Raw genomic sequence first — 16,904 nt, 5'->3', positions numbered from 1 at the left:
TCAGATCAAGTGAGGGAAAATTATTTGCTTGGTGCTTATTGATGATGATAAATGATTTATAATTATTTTAATAAATAATTAAACACAAGCTTCCATGTTGATATTCTGTGCCACTTGCACTGCGTGGTGTCAGCACGCCAGGAGGGGATTTCACGTTCACTTGATATGTACACAAGCTCCAGTAAGGGTCTCTTTAAAAGTGCAGTTATACAGTTGTGTACGATATAAATACCAGGGAAAACCCTTTAAAATAATTTTGACAGTTTACCCCATAGAGCCACGCCCCATCCGCGTATGCTGCAGATGTATTGGTCCACGATTTCACCCCAAGCCCTGATTGGTCGGCTCCCGTAGGTTTCCCTCAGAACTGCAAGACGCCGATATTGCGTTACATTGTAGCAAAATGGCGGCTGTCATTCAGAATCCACTAAAAGCGTAAGTAATTAAGACATTTAGCAAATTGGGAATAATCACTTTATCGCCAACTTGTACATTGGAACTGGCTGTTCGTGCATGTGTGTTTCAGTCGTGTGCATATGACAGATTAAGCTGTCCAAATTCATTTTTGTGTACTTCTTGCATGGCAAAGTATCCTCGCGTAGTTCTTTTATTCCACGGGATTTTTAACGTTTAGTCTTAAACGTGAGCCAGGCTTCCTGCATTTTGACTGCACCGGAGGAGCTTCTCGTCCGCACGGCTCCAACACAAGAGAGTGTCGTCTTCCCAGGGCTACGAATTTATTTGAAAAACTGTCGACAACGTGCCTCTGCGCTGCACCGAATAATTCAAAGCCGATTTCCTTCGTGCTCGGTTGGCCATAGCAGGGGGAAATATCATCTGACATTCCGAAAGTCGTTTATAGTTAGTGTGAATTGCCGACATGTCAACTTTGGCTCCTCCGAGCGCAGACGTGGTCAGGACCCGCTAAAGCAAGGGAGGAGGCATTTTGTATTTGCATGCTTGCTGGCGAATATCGACAAAAGTGACAGCAGTTCGAGTCCGCTGTTGGAAATAGCTTTGTCACTTTGTGCTCAAATAGCCGTCGCTATAGTCGTTTCTGTCCCCCAACTTCAAAGAAATGCTCCACCTTTTCCCCCATTTCCCCTTTGTTCTTCTGTATTGTTTCACCAATTCTACTGGTGAGCCTATTACTGTAAGTTAGACACCATTAGCCTCCTGCTTATTGCCATTTTATAGTTAAACTAATGACTGTGCATTTGTTGACGCGCACATTCAGTTGGACGTGACAAAAGACAAACAGTCTGTACTGGTGTGTTATCATCATCATCATCATCATGGCTCTTTGGGACTGTGGAGGTAGACCAGGCACTCCACTGTGCCTTTAAGTGGAGGAGTGCTGGAGATTAGCCTGGTCCAGGATCCTGGGCCCATCTGTCAGAGAGATGCTCCGACAGAGAGGAAGTGTTGGGCACAAGCAGGAGAACCATCTGCTCTTCCAGTGAGGTACCATGGCACCTCCGTTGGACTGTAAGCACAAGGAGAGGGTCACACACATCACCCACATTGTTGCCATTGTTACTACACCTAGGGAAGATTGCAAAATGGTTTTCTGATATCTGATTGTCCCCTAAAAATTAATTTAGTTCCATTGGATATTTTCTGCTGAGGATTTTTGCAGGTGTCCAGTTTCGAGACTAGTTGCCTAATAATATATTTTTAACTGGACCGAACGTTGCCGTTAGCATGGCTAGTCATCAAGCTGCTTCTGTCATTGCTCTGGATGGTGGTTAAAAGCAAAATGTCTGTATCGATCTGTGTTTTTGCCTTGCTTCACAGTTTGACAGGGACAGCCTTCCTCTGTTGGCACCTGAACAGCTAAGCGGAGCACTCGAGGTTAAATGTAAAATGAATGAACTCTCATGTAGCTCCTTCCATTCACTCATCATGTGTAGTGTTTTTTTTTATGATAGCAGGATTATTAGTGGAAAGTATGGTTGCCTTGTTGGACCATCTCTCTCTCTCGTGTGTCTCAACCAGCTTCAGAGTGCATCTACTGTCATGCTGCCGTTTCATCTCAGAGATGCTTTAGCATTCTGATGTTGAATGTCTCCTCGCTATAAACTGTGCTTAATGAAGTGTTTCAATGTGCTATAATTAGCCTCTGTCTCGGGTTTCTGACTTCATTTCACACGTTTGTCAGATTATAATTAGTCACACTTGACACTAATTGGATGTCACTCCTGTGGACCAGTTTGACCTTTTTTTTTTTTGTATTAAGATGATTTACTCGAGGGAAATGAAACGCTGGTTTGACTTTGTTGTGGAGTGGCAGATGAAGCTGCGGCGCGCAAGCCTGTGCACGCCTGTGTGAGGTCTGTCCCTCCTATGAGCATGGGAGGACAGTAATCTCCAGAATCTGCTGATTAAAATGGAGTCTGGAATATTTGATTAAAAAAAGGGGCTCATAAAGCTTCTCATTAAAATTTTAGCCACAGCTGGAGTTCGCCACATCTTCCAGCCACAGCTCTCCGGATATATTGCCATCAGCTACCTTGTCATTGCTGCTCTTTGAGTCGGGCCTGCTGTTTATTGGCACTGCGATGTGAAGGTGTATGGTCTGGTTTTACTCCTGCCCTCACCCAGGCTGCCTTGTTCTGATTGGTGTAATCAGCAGTTGTTGTCAGGATGCAGTCACTCGGTAGGCCCTCCTCCTCCTCCTTCTTCTCTCTTGTTATGTGGTGGCTCTAGCTTCCTGTGAACGAGCAGTGCACCTGCAAATTTGAGAAACCCTCCAGAGGTGACGTGTCTGAAGTTTTGTAGGTCAGATTTTTATTCTCATGTATTCTTTATGGCAGTCAGTTTTCGTAACAACAGTCACAATCACTTTGCCTCCTGTGAGTTGCTCTCATGCAAACTAAAGTTTGTCGTGGGATATGCAAAAAGAGTGTTGACACATGCTCGCATTACGGGCCTGGCCATGTGACACAACGAACCGTTGACAGGAACACGCTGATAGCGGAGGACCCACTGGCCTCCACATTTTTTTTTTTTTTTTTTTTTTTTGTTCCTTGCCCTCATGCTCGCACACACTCACCTTCTCTACTCAACTGGAAGATTTTGAGGATGTGTTGCACATACCTCTGAGGCACCTTTTGTAACCCCCTGAAGCACACATGAGTGTTTCTTGTTCAATTTTCCACCTTTAGGCATAGCTAGGCTTTAACGGACAATTATGGTTTATTACAGCCTGGGTCTTATATTTGTAGTTTCATTGTGCTTGGCTGTTTCTTTCAAATTCAATTCAACATCAAATTCAAAGGACGCAGGGGTGGTGTGTTTGTGTGTGACAGTCTCTCCTCTCCCGTGCGGTTGGTTGTCTGGGTCTCGTCACTCACGAATAAGTGTCAGAAAGATCTCTTACCCAAGCTGGTGCACCTGCCGCTCGGGGGGAGCGGGGCTCTGATGGAGAGCCTGTCCATGCAGAGACAGACGACACCCTGCAGAAGACTTTCACAAATGATTTGATCCCCCTCACTCCCCTCAGACCCTTCCCTGCTCACTTCACTCGAGACGGATCTGCATCCTCTCTTGTTCAACTCAAGTAATCTCAGAGTCGGTAGTTTCTTGGCACTCTACGGTGCGTACCCTTTGACTGCGTTTCTGTACAGCTGGGTGGCTTTTAGTAAACTGATATGTCACACTGCATGTCATCAAAGCTGTGTGTTGATATGGCAGTGAAGAAAACGGGTTAGTTTGATTGGGATTTACTTTTGGAAATGACAGCCCGCATATAGTATAGATCTGAGATTTTATATTTATGTGTAAAGGAAAGCCTTAAGCAAGCTACTGGTGAATACTTCAAACATCTGAACTTGTGTGTTCAATCTCTTTTTGAGTATATCCCTGTGTGATTACTACAGGCTGAGAAAGTGCCGGTATATTACGTCTTTACAAGGCAGAGAGTAGTAGTCATATGATAATTGGCAATAAAGCCACAACCTTGGTATGATTGTAACACGAGGAATGATAAACAGTAGTTATTAGTCATGATCGGCTTTAACCTCATTTTCTCACCGTCTTGTCTTTTTGAACCCTGTCTTGTTTTTATTTTTCTCTTTGCACCATCTTTCTCACACCTTTCCAGCCCTCCATGCACTCGCTTTGTACCTGTGAGTGTTTACTCTACTCAGTCACACTGACAAGAAACCCTCTTTTTCCCAGAAGCCTCGCACACTGTGGCTTTGTCTGAACGGCAGAGCAGTGGGCTTTGTGCTTGACAGCATTCCTAACACGGCTGTTCGTCTGCTGGACGTTGTCTCATGAAGGGGTAGGGGGGAAAGAAAGTGTGAGGGAGCGAGAGCAGGGTCTGGAAGACGCTGACAAATCAGACTCCCACCTCCTCCACCTCTCGCTTAAGATTCCAGGCTCGACTCGCAGCCGGCAGCTCATTAAGTTTCACTTCAAAATGGCCGTCTTCCTAATGTAATTGAGAACACGTGGAGGAACTTCATTATGCGGATGTGGCGATGTTCATGCTAGGAGAACCAGTAGCTCTAATTTGCCCTATTGCCCCTGTGATATAACCGCAGACTGTGGAAATCTCATGCAAAGTACATTTCCGCAATTTCAGAGTTGCAGCGTTTACCCCCATCTTTGATTTAGTTAAATTAGAACCTGCCCTTGTGCTAGGCACTCTACTGAGATTAATTAAGTAGGCTAATTACCATCCCAGGCGCGTGGCAGCGATTGAGGGCTTGAATGTGAAATATCCCCCCCCACCCACCCCCCCTTTTTCACTCTGAATATTAACACTGAAACCCTGAGGGACTGCCAAAATCTCAGTGGTGCTACAAAAAGTGGAACTAAAGTGTGAGAGTCTTAGCTGCTTGCTGATTTGGAGGAGTGACATCGTATCAGACCCCAGATTTTATGTTTTTATAGTGTAATTCACAGACAAAGAGCCCACAGAAGTTATAATATGTTTAACCTCAGCAGTGATGTAACTGGGTTGCATTCTTTCTGATGGCAACCTGGAAGATGAAAAAGAAGCTCAGCTGTCGGCTTGAGACTTACATTGAACAGTACTGATTAGAGGTTTAAGCAGAGGTTAACAGCATTATTTGGTGTGAGGAGAGTTTCTAAGGGATACAATATTCTTGCAAAGCAACAGACCATTATCAAGGTGTCATACATGACAAAAAGCCTCATCTCCACATCAGAGATTCTGAATGTGATCACATTATGGTTATCCTCCAAACCACCGTGTCAACCACATCGTCCACTGTCACTGAACTCTGCTGATAACGTTACCTGCCCTGCAGGTTGGGAGACCAATTCTACAAGGATGCCATTGAGCAGTGCCGCAGCTACAATGCACGCCTTTGTGCTGAACGCAGCGTACGCTTGCCATTCCTGGACTCACAAACTGGCGTGGCCCAGAACAACTGCTACATCTGGATGGAACGACACCATCGCAGCCCCGGTGGGTAAACGCACACATTATGGTAGATGCTGTTTTAGCGAGAAAGTGAGAGAGAATGTTTTTTTCAATCATTTAGTTAATATATAGTACTATAACATAGCCCAAAGTTACGTCTTCATACTCCTTAATTTGTTCTTTCATATGTGTGAAATCAATGTGTTTCAGCTGTCTTGTTGGCATGTTTACAATTGTTATTGTGCAGGGGTTGCAGCTGGGCAGATGTACACATACCCCGCCCGCTGCTGGAGAAAGAAGAGACGGCTGCACAACGCCACGGACCCCCGCCTGGGCATCTACGGTCTCCAGCTCGGTAAGATCCTGCAGCCTTTTCTCCCGTAACCCCAGTCTCCCACCGACCCACCCACCTCCTTCAGCTCATGTGATTACTGATGATCTCGAATAATCTGGCTGAAAGCATATCACTCTGTGGTCAGCGCACTGCGCAGAACAGGCCATTTTTTCAGGGGATGAAATGTGGCTGTGTTCATCCTGGCTGGTAAACTTGTTTTGTGAGAAGTAGAACATGTAATTAGATTTACCGCTGCTGGGAGCAGTGAGACAGTTCGACCACTGCAGACACTATTTAATAAATGTTATGGAATGAAGTTTGCCTTCTCCGGCTGCCACTTGAAACCGCTCACTCAACACATTTACCCTCTCCTCCATAGTCTCTCTCAATCTTATTTTCTCCTCACCATCTCCCTTGCTGATTGGTTTTGTCCCTTTTACTCTGACAACTCTTTCATCTCTTCATCCTTCCCTGTAGTGTACCTTGTAGTGTGTGTGTGTGTGTGTGTGTGTGTGTGTGTGTGTGTGTGTGTGTGTGTGGGGGGGGGGGGGGGGGGGGTCGCCAGTGATCCTGAGCTCAAGTAACTGGTCCCATCTGTGCCCAAGTCTTGCAAACCCACCGGGATGTTACACTATCCATAGGAATGACCAGGACAAAGGAGAGAATCTCACACAGAATCATTATGTTACAGCTTCCACATTCACTATCGTAGTTTGAGAATTCCAATGTGTTTTGATAGAAATTGAAGCTTTATATTGAATTGCATCATTGAAAAGGCAAATGTTTGGGAAGTTTGGAAAGTAAGAAAGACAGAGTGGGCCTGGAAAGAGAAAGCAAGATGGAGAGATAGCACATGAACCAAGCTTTTGTTTCTCAAACACATCCCACTGTAGCCTATTGTTTTCCACCGAGCTTGTGCTGGCTAAGACCCCACCACCACCCTGTCATCCCTCTTCCAGCAACAGTGGGTTGTATATGCTGTCTGCCAGTGCCCAGCGGACGGGGAAACATACCCTGATTTAACCTGGCATCTCTTATACGCTGCACGTTATGCAGCTGGCCAGAGGTGGCCAGCACAGGGCAGCAGCCAGAGACTCTCGCTGCCTCGGCAGGCTAACTGATCGTGTGCTAGAGACGGGGGCTGCATGCAGAATCAGCTCCCTGCTGCAGGCTGCTGCCGGCTCTATTTTTAGCCCCCCAGCTCCCATGGGTTGGGAGGGAGATGGGGAGGGGGGGGGGCTGTCTCGTCGCGGAGAGTTGAAAGTCAACGTGTGCAGACACAATGGTGAGGGGCTGCAGCCACATGGTGGTAGGGCCCATTTTAGTGGAGTTGGTTCTGCGTCTCACGCCTACCTCCTCCTATATCTGCCTCTTACCTAAGCAGTCTTCTGTCCGTTTAGCACTTCATGTTCAATATTCTGCAAAAGTCTTTCTAGTGGGCGCAGTGGTAAGATGAAGGGCTGATATAAAGCTAGAGTCAGGGGGCTTTGAAGTGTGTCCTCTTTTCAAACACCCACAAAGCAACTGGATGATCATGAAGCCGTCGCCGGAGAAGAGATTGTGTAAATAAGATCTGCAGATCCGACTGACTGTCAAAGCTATTGTTTGCTCTGCTTTGTCTGCTCAACCTGCTTGCCTCCTACACTGTTTGTTTGAATCCTCAGCTGAACTGTAGGAGGAGATATCTGCATGTTGTGTTCAGGTTAAAGCGAGAAGCCACTTAACTACATTGTACCTCAGAGGTTTCTGTGTACAAAGTCAGCCTAACGTCGGCATAGTGCTGCATCATTGCAAGTTCATCAATGATGATGCATTTCCTTTCAAAATTAAAGTATCCATTTTTTTTCTGTAATATAGTTCTGTTAAAATAGTTGTTGTGATGCATTTTGTTGCGGGCAAAAAATGATGACAGCTGCTATAACAAACAAAGGCTCCAGTTATTTGCCAGCTGCTTTTATTAGGTTTAGGGTGAGTGGAAGAGAAGAGACCTAATGGAAATTAATGCTGATAGAAGGCTGCTCACACCAGTCGAAGACTGTAGCTCTGATGTACAATTACAGTTCTTGATGGTTATGGAGGAAACGGCACGCTAGAGGACCGGAACATACTGCCGCTTTGGGATCATTAGCGATATAGACTCCATTACTTATTATATACCTTCATATATACCTGTGTTTTTTTACCCAAAGTGAATGAGAGACATGCCCTTAAAGGACACATTACCTGTTTTTTGTCTTTGTGCAGATGGTGGCCTCATGGCCAAGGACACCTTACCCACCCAGAGCACTACGCTGGAGGCTCTGCTACGAGGAGAGGGTCTAGACAAGAGGAACAACTCTAAGAACGACGAGGACAGCCTGCTGGAGATCCAGGTGCGTATGTTGGCCACACCATTTAAGTGTAAATGTGTAAACAATATCTCTCCAGTGACTTGGGGGCCACTGAGAGTGAAGTGTCACGCTTTAACTGGTTGTCAACACAACTCGCTCGGTTTTTCTAGCTGACTTGTAAGGCTTGTTGGCTGACTACCGTCTCACTGTGAGGCCTTTTCAACATGTACACTGGTTCCACTTTGAATGGCTATTTACTGATCATTATATAAGGTAATGATAATAAATTATGCCCACATAATGATGTTTTCAGAAGCTATGTGCATAACAGCTACCTGATATTTACAGGAAGGACACACAGGAAGACGGAGTGTAGAGCATAACGGCTCATCTCTCCTCTCGAGACAAGCAGTTAATTTTTATAAATTGCTCCTGGTACGAAACAAATAAATGCAATAAAGAGATGTTCAGAGTCTCCGGTCCTTTAAGTACCTGTATGATGTCTCAAAACACCTGGTTTGTGTCTAGAACTGAAAAATATATATTTTTCTTTCCCCTGTTTTTACTGGTGGTTTTCCCCTCAGCAAGCTGTTGTTTTTTTTTTTCTGTCATAAGAGCTGAGTATTGAAATGATTTCTTTCACTTTCTCTCTGTCTCAGAGGGTTTTGGAGGCAGACGCAGCAGAAGATGCTTTCAATGATGATGACGACTATGAGGTAGACACTCCCAAGAGAAGACATCGGGGCAAAGGAAGAGTAAGTGCGCACATTACTCAAATTGTCTTCCACTCAGGTTTACTGTAAGGGGAACAGTAGTCAGAGCTCCACTGGAGGTCGGAGACGAATTGCCTAATCAGCCAGTTTTTTTTATTAAACATAGAATAACCGTTAGTGTGATTGTTGCTTCAGAAGATGTATTTCTATTGCATTCTATACCTCAATCACATTAAACTCTGTTTTATCATTTAGCATAGGTAGGGGCTATATAATACACACCTGTGTTGCTACTGCTGATATGTGCACGTTGGAAATCAATGAGTTTACATTTCTTATTGGTTATTAATTAATATACACTTTTTTTTTTTAGTTTTGATCTTAAAATTTAAATCTGCACCACTTATGTAGAAGAGGATGGAGACCTTTTTAGATGTTGCTACAGTGTTTATTGTAGTACAGGATATGTGTTAACTGCAAATATTACATTTTTATTATTTTCTTTTTTTTAAATCTTCTTTTTTAATTTGATCCATTTTTATTCTCATTCTATGCTTATTTGCCCTTATTGTAACGTTATTATAATTGCAGGTAGTTACAGTATCTGGATGTTTTTCCTCAGGGTCGGGGATCAGGCCGCAGAAAGGCAGATGTGGATGACGACAAGCCATATGTCTGTGACAGTAAGAAGAGATTCAATTAAACGTTATTTAAAGTTTATCTCGGGACACTTTCATAGACCAGGACATGGTTTTCAAAGAGATTAATTGAGGTTTGTTATAGTGTCATATTTTTTTATATTGGTGTCTCTTCAATGCTGAGTTTACAATTTGGTAGTTTGTGTTAAATCTGTTCTTAAGAAAGTTCCTAACAAAAACCTACGCCGGATTCACGGCATGATCTTGAATCTATTCTATGATCTGTTTTGATGACTCCCACGTCTTCGTAAATTGAAAGCGCCTGCCAGTTCTTCCTAATTAGCATATGTAAATGCTCCGCCCAATGAAATGAAACTGCAGGGCCATGTGCAAACAAGTAGTAGCACGAATGAATGTGGAACGAAAATCTAAAGACGGTGGCCTACCGCCGGACTCCAAACATATGAAAACGTCAGTCACTCTGAAGTGGAGGAAGCCGCGAGTGATGCATTTCTTTCTTGAGATTAATTGTAAACTATAATTTATCACACTGTAAGCCTTTATTTACAAACTTGCACCGCAAGTCTGTTGCAGGTTTGGATCAGGATTGTTGTCCGATCCAAGTTGTCCTTGTTTACAGCGGTTGTATTTATAGCGACCTTCTCTGGATTGTAAATCAGAGCGCCACCTGCTGTGTCCAAACACATTCAGCCTCTTTTCAAGATGCCAATTGTGGACTCTGGAGTGACCGAGTGAGTCTGAGGGTTGGTGAGTGGTGTCATCAACCAGGGGGCCAGGGCATGTACTCCGTCTCCTAATAAAATAAGTCATGCGTATGAAGCCATGAGTCTCCAGCAGCTCCTTGTCGAGGCGTAAACCCACAGAACTGTTTACTAATATACAGGAATGAATATGTTCGTGTAGTGTTTTGTTTTACTTTAAAAGCCCATAATTTGTAATATAATGAATAAATATGATTGTAATTTCAATCCTACAGTATTCTGCAACTGTAACAAATTATTTTGCACACTCATCAGCACTCAAATGTGCGTAAGTATGCTTTTAAATGTTCATAGGATTTGTTCTTACCTTAGAACAATTGCCACATGAGAAGACATTGGTGAATGCCATAATCTTCGTGAAAAGTGTGTAAACGGTGTTTAAGAGCAAATGTCTTCCTAAGAATGCTTGGTGACTGAAGCCCAATGAACCGAATTCTGTACAGTTTTTGTTCAAATGTCCTTCATCACTCACTAAATTAAGTTATTTTTTATTGGATCTAACAGAATTTATTCTCGTCCAAACAAAAAGATTGACAAACTATAATAGGACTTTTTCAGGGTTTGTGACATACTTAACGATGATTTTGTTTTTTGACATTTGAGTACATTTGCTGGCCCTGTGATAGACTGGCGTCCTGTCCAGGGTGTACCCTGCCTTCGCCCAATGATAGCTGGGATCGGCTCCAGCCCCCCCGTGACCCTAAATACAGGATAAGCGGTAGAAAATGGATGGATGGATGGAGTACATTTGCTATTTATCTTTGCTAAAAGAGCCTATGTGTCACTTGTCCCCTCCTTGTATTGGCTAAACTCTATAGAATATCTTAGATAATTTAAAAAATACCATCACGGCCTCTGTTGTCAGAAACCCACTGTAACTCAATCACTCAATCTATGAAATATGGAATGAAACAAGGTGAACTAATGTCACTGTAGTCTCAAGTAATCCTGTACATGCAAATTGTGTGAACTCAGGGTAGGGGATATTGGATGCTGTGACTCTTGTCCAAAGACGCATATTCATGCTCATCTCTGCATTGTGTCTTCTCTGTTCCAGACAGATACAAACAAAAGCAGAACTCAAAATCTTCGACTTCAGGTACCTTTTTTTTATTTTTTTACTCTTTTTGACAGTATTTCGTCTCTATATTTTGATAGATTGGGTGGTTGTCTTGCAAGTGCTGTGACTGTTGATTTAGCCCCTATAATATCTTTACTTTACGCTGAAAATTGCCCTTGGGGGATGTTGAACTGAGACATGGTTATGTGTTTTATTTGACTGACTATTGTGATCAAATCCTAAGTGTTTCCCCTTTTTGTAGTTAGAAGAAGAATACTTGCCTCCATTAAACAACCATGAGAAGTTGCTAAAATAGTTTAGATCCTGAGATGCAACCAGTCGTAGCTCTAGGATTGAACCTGTGCCCTCTATTGCAGTCTGTGCGAAGCGCTACAGGAACCGTACGGGACTAAGCTACCACTACACCCACTCCCACCTGGCAGAGGAGGGCAGAGCCGGAGAAAGAAGCTCAGTGGCATCTAAAGCCCCCTCCGCACAACAGACTGACAGACACAAACGTAAGAAGACAAACTGCACCTGTAATATATCAGAGTTGGTTCTTAATGTATGTCCCATTAGAATGCTCTACTCTAATGTTGTTCTTACTGTTGTCTGGTCATATACACAAAGTTGGCACTGAATGCTTTGTCATATTTTAAGTTTGACTTATTCTTTGAGTGGGATTTCATTTTAAATATCATTTTAGATTTGAAAGATTTTGGGTGGCATTTTGACTTTTTAATAGATGGCTCGTGACCAGTTATTATAAATCAACCTGATCAACCTGAGGACACCCAAAACATGTACACATAATAAAGAAATCCACAACCACAAACTAGAAAACATCTATCCACACAAAACACTAATCTAGATCTACACAAATAATGCCTAAAAGAACACATTTTCTATCAATACCAGAACACAAGTACTGTATTGACAGATTTTCAGCTGCACTTGAGGGGAAATCAATTGTCCCTGAAACTAAAACTTTTTTTTTTTAAATGTCCCAGGTCCGAAGGGTCCAGGTGGGACCAGTATTCCCAACAACTACTGTAAAAAATGCCAGGGCTCAATCAAGAAAACGGGTAAATCCGGGTCTCCCTTCTCAACCTGCCAATGCAAAAGTGAGTCCCCCGAAGTATAATGTACACACAATAACGTTTCTGTCCAAACTGATACATCCAAAGTGTATTGATGGGTAGATGTATGATGGGAGGAAATGGATGCTCTTGCTTCAAGATGGTGCTCTAGCTTGTTCTCCATCACCTGTGCACTGACTCCATTCCTCTGCTGTCCTGTGTGCCAGCTGAATGTGGAGGAGAGAAGGAAGACGGGACTTTTACTGGAGCGGAGGAGTTGTTCGGCACCACGTCGGAGAGCGACACCTCTACGTTTCACGGCTTTGAGGATGACGAACTGGAAGAGCCCGCCACAAACAGCAACGGAATATCCAACCGCCACAGATAGAGAGAACCTTTTAGATTTGAAGAGACAATTTTTTTTTTTTATATGGATTAACCTCTGGCAAAAATCTGCTGCTTCTTTTTCAATGTTTTTTGTTCGCAGAAAGCACAAAGTGATAATTTCAGGACCGAAATGCAAGTGGTATTTTATCTACTGAACATTGTTGAATAATTTATGAACACATTTTTATATATAAATATATATATATATATATACTTTCAAGGCTATGAACGACTGTCAGTGTTTCTTGACGAGTGACTTGGTCTCCATGCAAAACAGAAGATGGAGTGGGATTTTTCTTTTTCCCATCACTGGAGCAAAAAGAGCATACATGTTTTGAACAAAAGACACTGGAGAAATTAGAACAATTGAAAATAAGGCATAAATGATGACAGTACGTTTGGAAGAGAAGATGAATGTCATTGCAGACCCATACTTGAGCTACTGGGTGTTTTTGAATCAGTAGTCGGGTGTGACTATGAAGGCCTCTGCTTCTACCTTAACTCTGGATTAAACTTGTATGAAAATGAAGGAACCAATGAACGAACTGCCACAGGCCACTGGAAATATTTGGAAATGAAGAAGCCTTTAAATATTGTCTTTATAGATATAGACGTCTAAATAAAGGAAAGGTAAGCAACAGGTCAATTTGATTGTCTTAACACATTGTTGTATATTTATCAGACAGATTAAGTGTAATTTTGGATTGCAAATGAAAATTCCTTAATCTCCATCGGCCACTTTGGTCTTGACCTCATAACATTGGAAAAAAAAACTCAAACCCTTCTGTAGCTCTGGGCAGTCCCAAAGTCACAAATTGATAGATTGATGTCATGATATCATTGGTTGAGATAATATTTTGTTTTCCAGGTGAAAAAAAGAGATTTTGATAAAAAAAAAAAGTATTTTTGTTGTTCTTTCTGCATACATTGTGATGTGCACAATATGACCAAGAATGTGATCTAAAGGGGTTAAAAAGCTCAAGTTTTAAGTGTGAGTTTAACCCAAATTGTCTGTCCTATACTTTAGGAGCACCCAGCACATTGCATGTGGCCCAGAGGTGGGGGAGTGACCAGTGAAGAAGCGGATTTAACTCTGGATAAACTAATGAGCCTTCATGTCGCTTCTGATTTGGGCCCAAAATAACTGACTGAAACGGATGAAGAGACATCCACCACTTCTACAGGCCATGTGGCTTAATTGAAGCAACTGCTCCCTTGATGATATTTATCGATCCCTTCTGAACATTTGAAATGTGAGTCGATCCAGCTTTATTTCATCCTTTCTGCACTGTGCTGGAGCTACACCGAGCTATGGGAACACTAAAGGCCAGGCCTTTGGATTGTTTGTGCCCAACGGGTGCATTTGGGGCCCAGCCTGCCCTCTCCTGCTCTGTGACTGTGTGTCTGCCGTGTGATCCGATGTGACACTAAGACGTCATTATCCCCATCACTGTGCCAGCCTGTCGCTCTGCACTGGAAACCAGTTCTGACAGCCATGACCCTCCGACCTGATTGGACCAGTGATCCCCTGACCCCCCCCAGCCATAGACATGGTGCTCAAATCCACCACTGTCACATGCAGACCTCTGGACTACTGTATTAATACCTTGACATGGACACAATGGTTTCATCTTTCTGCCACTGTTGTGTCTGTTTTTGCTCTCTATTTCCTGGTCCTTTCTGATCTCAGACTCGAATGCATCTTTTTTTTTTTGCATCTTTTCTCTGTTGTATAATATTTCTATGTTTTGAACTCTTTAAAGTTTGATTAGTATGACTTCTTGGGTTTGTTCAGACTGTATTGATACCTCTGTCCTGATCAGGTGCACAATAGCCACGACTACTCAGGCATCTTTCATTTCCTCTGCTGTTGATTGTTCAGCCACTAAGCCCTGATTCATGTGATTGTATTCAGTTGGCAAGGATGGATAATAACGCCACACAAGGATCCCATTATAATCAACTCCCGTGAGGAAATGGGATGCTGCAGGCTCATGCTATAGGAAAACATTGCAATAACAAGCTTCAACATTGTCTGGTCTCTGCTGATTTTTGCCTGGTGTCACACTCGCCGTGCGAAAACCTCGCCGCTTTCCGTTTTGAAATCTAGTCTCAGCAGATTGTGAGTGACAGCAGTGAGAATCATCTCGCGTGCATTTGAAAAACAATTTTGTTGCTAGAGCGACATAACTCTACTCAGATCCACATGCTTGGTGAGTGAAAACTGTAAATCAAATTTATGTGACATTTCCGTTGAGTGCTTTAGAGGGCCTAAATGCTTAACGACATTTAGAAGGTGCTTGCGGTACTATATCAAAAAGCCTTTTAGGTCCATAGGTTGCACATACTGTGTAAGGGGTCTTTGTCCTTCCATGTGATTATTCAGTATCGCTACAATGTAATAATTGCCACTCCGTTTTTGAAACTAACCATTAATCCAATGTGTCTGGTGTGACTTGCGTAAATGCTTGTGCATTCAAACCATCTTGCTTTACTTCCCTCAGGGACCCTCCACACAACAGTTTATCTCCTCTGGACAAAGAATGGATCTAAGACTTCTCAATTATCTTGTCTTCTTCTCTTGTGTCAGTTATGTGGCGTTTCCACAGTTCAATGGGTCATTGTGTCTTTTCTCTTCCAAAGTCATGCCAGTAAGTGAAAGCATGTGTTCATCAATCATAACCTGCTTAATGTTACCTATCATATATGAACAGGCCTAGTGTGGTGCAGTTCTGAACAATAGGAGAAGCTCCTAAATGCAAAAGTCAGTGATGTCTGCTTCGAACTATGTGTCACCAATCATTGAATAGCCTGTATACCTCGCCCAAGACACAGCAATAGGCCCTGGTACTCTTGTCAAAGCCTGCCGGGGATGGAGAGGGAGGATCGGGGAGGGAACGGAGCCAAGAGGAGATGAAATGGACATGACTGGGCATTTGTTTCATCTTCAGCTGTAAATACGAGTCGAGGTGGAGAGAATGAAGAAGTCTTTGTTTGTTAAACTATTTTTATTGTTCTGAAAAAAATAAAGAAAAATGGATGGTAATGCTCTGTGCTGTTTTTTTTTCTTCTGAAAACATTCTGACAAGCAGATGTGATAAGAGATTCTGAAAATGCAGCTGATAAGCAGAAGAATCCTAGACTGGATCGATAGGTCCGAGTGACCCTCCAACACCACTTGAATTTTCTTGGACTGAGGGTATGAACAAGACGAGCACTGGGAGCTCTTATTGATCAGATAAGAGACGCTGCTTCAGAAATCCCAAGGAAGTTGGTAAAAGTCATATATGAGCAATAGTCTGCTGGCAGAGAGGAACGTTTACTCTTGGCAGAATTCATATGATGTTGTGGGAGCAAGTTTCTCATGGATCATCATTAAATCCTTTTTATCACTTCATCACAAAGTTGTGGTGTTTAAACCAGAGAAAGAAACTAAATTGCTAGAATGGACACATTCTTCTTGGAGTTTAGGTTAAAATGTACTTTTTGTTCATTGTAGTATTTTGATTGTGATTTAGAATTGCACTTCCATAACATTAGGGCACTCACAAGATTTGAAATGCGGTGATTACGTTAGCAGAGGCTGGGATATCCTGATTTTTAGTCCCATAATGGCACACCAATTTTTTTACAAAATAATATTCCATTACTTTTTTTGCCATATCCTATGGCTTTGTTTTAAAATGTCATCCTACCTTTTTTATGAGTTTCTTCATCATACTACAACATATTTTTTGACATATTGTAAAATCTCTTTTTTCAACATAATTTATTAAGACTCTTGACTTTTCGTCATTCTATACTATGACCATTTTCTATACAATGGATTTCTTATGACATGTAATAACACTTAATTTTTTTATATTTCTCGACATGCTAACTGATAGTGTTCTTTTTTTGGACAAAATTAGCAAAGACTTTATTTACTTGGTATACTATGACTTGGTGAATTTTATACTCACTTTTTTGGCATACTATTACTTTTTCCTAGCAGGACTCCCTCGGGTCACTGAAGAAGCAAACTTTGAGCTGGAAGCAGAACTACTTGCAGGAACCGCAGGCGGTGATGATGAATTTGCAGAGCTCCAGGAATAGACAGCCTTATTGACTTTTACAAGGAGGGCCGTCATCACCCTGCTACCTAAGATGGGAGACCTGCATCTCCTTACTTCACACAGATTAT

The 16,904-nt window shown here is 42.5% G+C and overlaps 1 protein-coding gene across 1 annotated transcript; it reads left to right on the top strand.

Moving 5' to 3' along the window:
• The first annotated feature begins 362 nt into the window (after positions 1-362).
• On the top strand, positions 363-15,757 carry LOC311016007 (zinc finger protein DPF3-like). Its single transcript, XM_084013452.1, has 11 exons — positions 363-435; positions 5,283-5,443; positions 5,646-5,753; positions 7,977-8,104; positions 8,722-8,817; positions 9,398-9,458; positions 11,253-11,294; positions 11,633-11,773; positions 12,266-12,379; positions 12,562-13,351; positions 13,749-15,757. The coding sequence occupies exons 1-10, from the start codon at positions 404-406 to the stop codon at positions 12,720-12,722; spliced, it is 1,044 nt and encodes a 347-aa protein (XP_083869578.1). The 5' UTR covers positions 363-403; the 3' UTR covers positions 12,723-13,351; positions 13,749-15,757.
• The last annotated feature ends 1,147 nt before the right edge of the window (positions 15,758-16,904 follow it).

This window comes from Eutrigla gurnardus (genome assembly GCF_963514095.1).
Source record: "Eutrigla gurnardus genome assembly, chromosome: 7".
In the NCBI taxonomy this organism is placed as follows: Eukaryota; Metazoa; Chordata; class Actinopteri; order Perciformes; family Triglidae; genus Eutrigla; species Eutrigla gurnardus.
The sequence above is the reverse complement of the archived record's forward strand: the minus strand, read 5'-3'. Positions and strand labels throughout refer to the sequence as shown.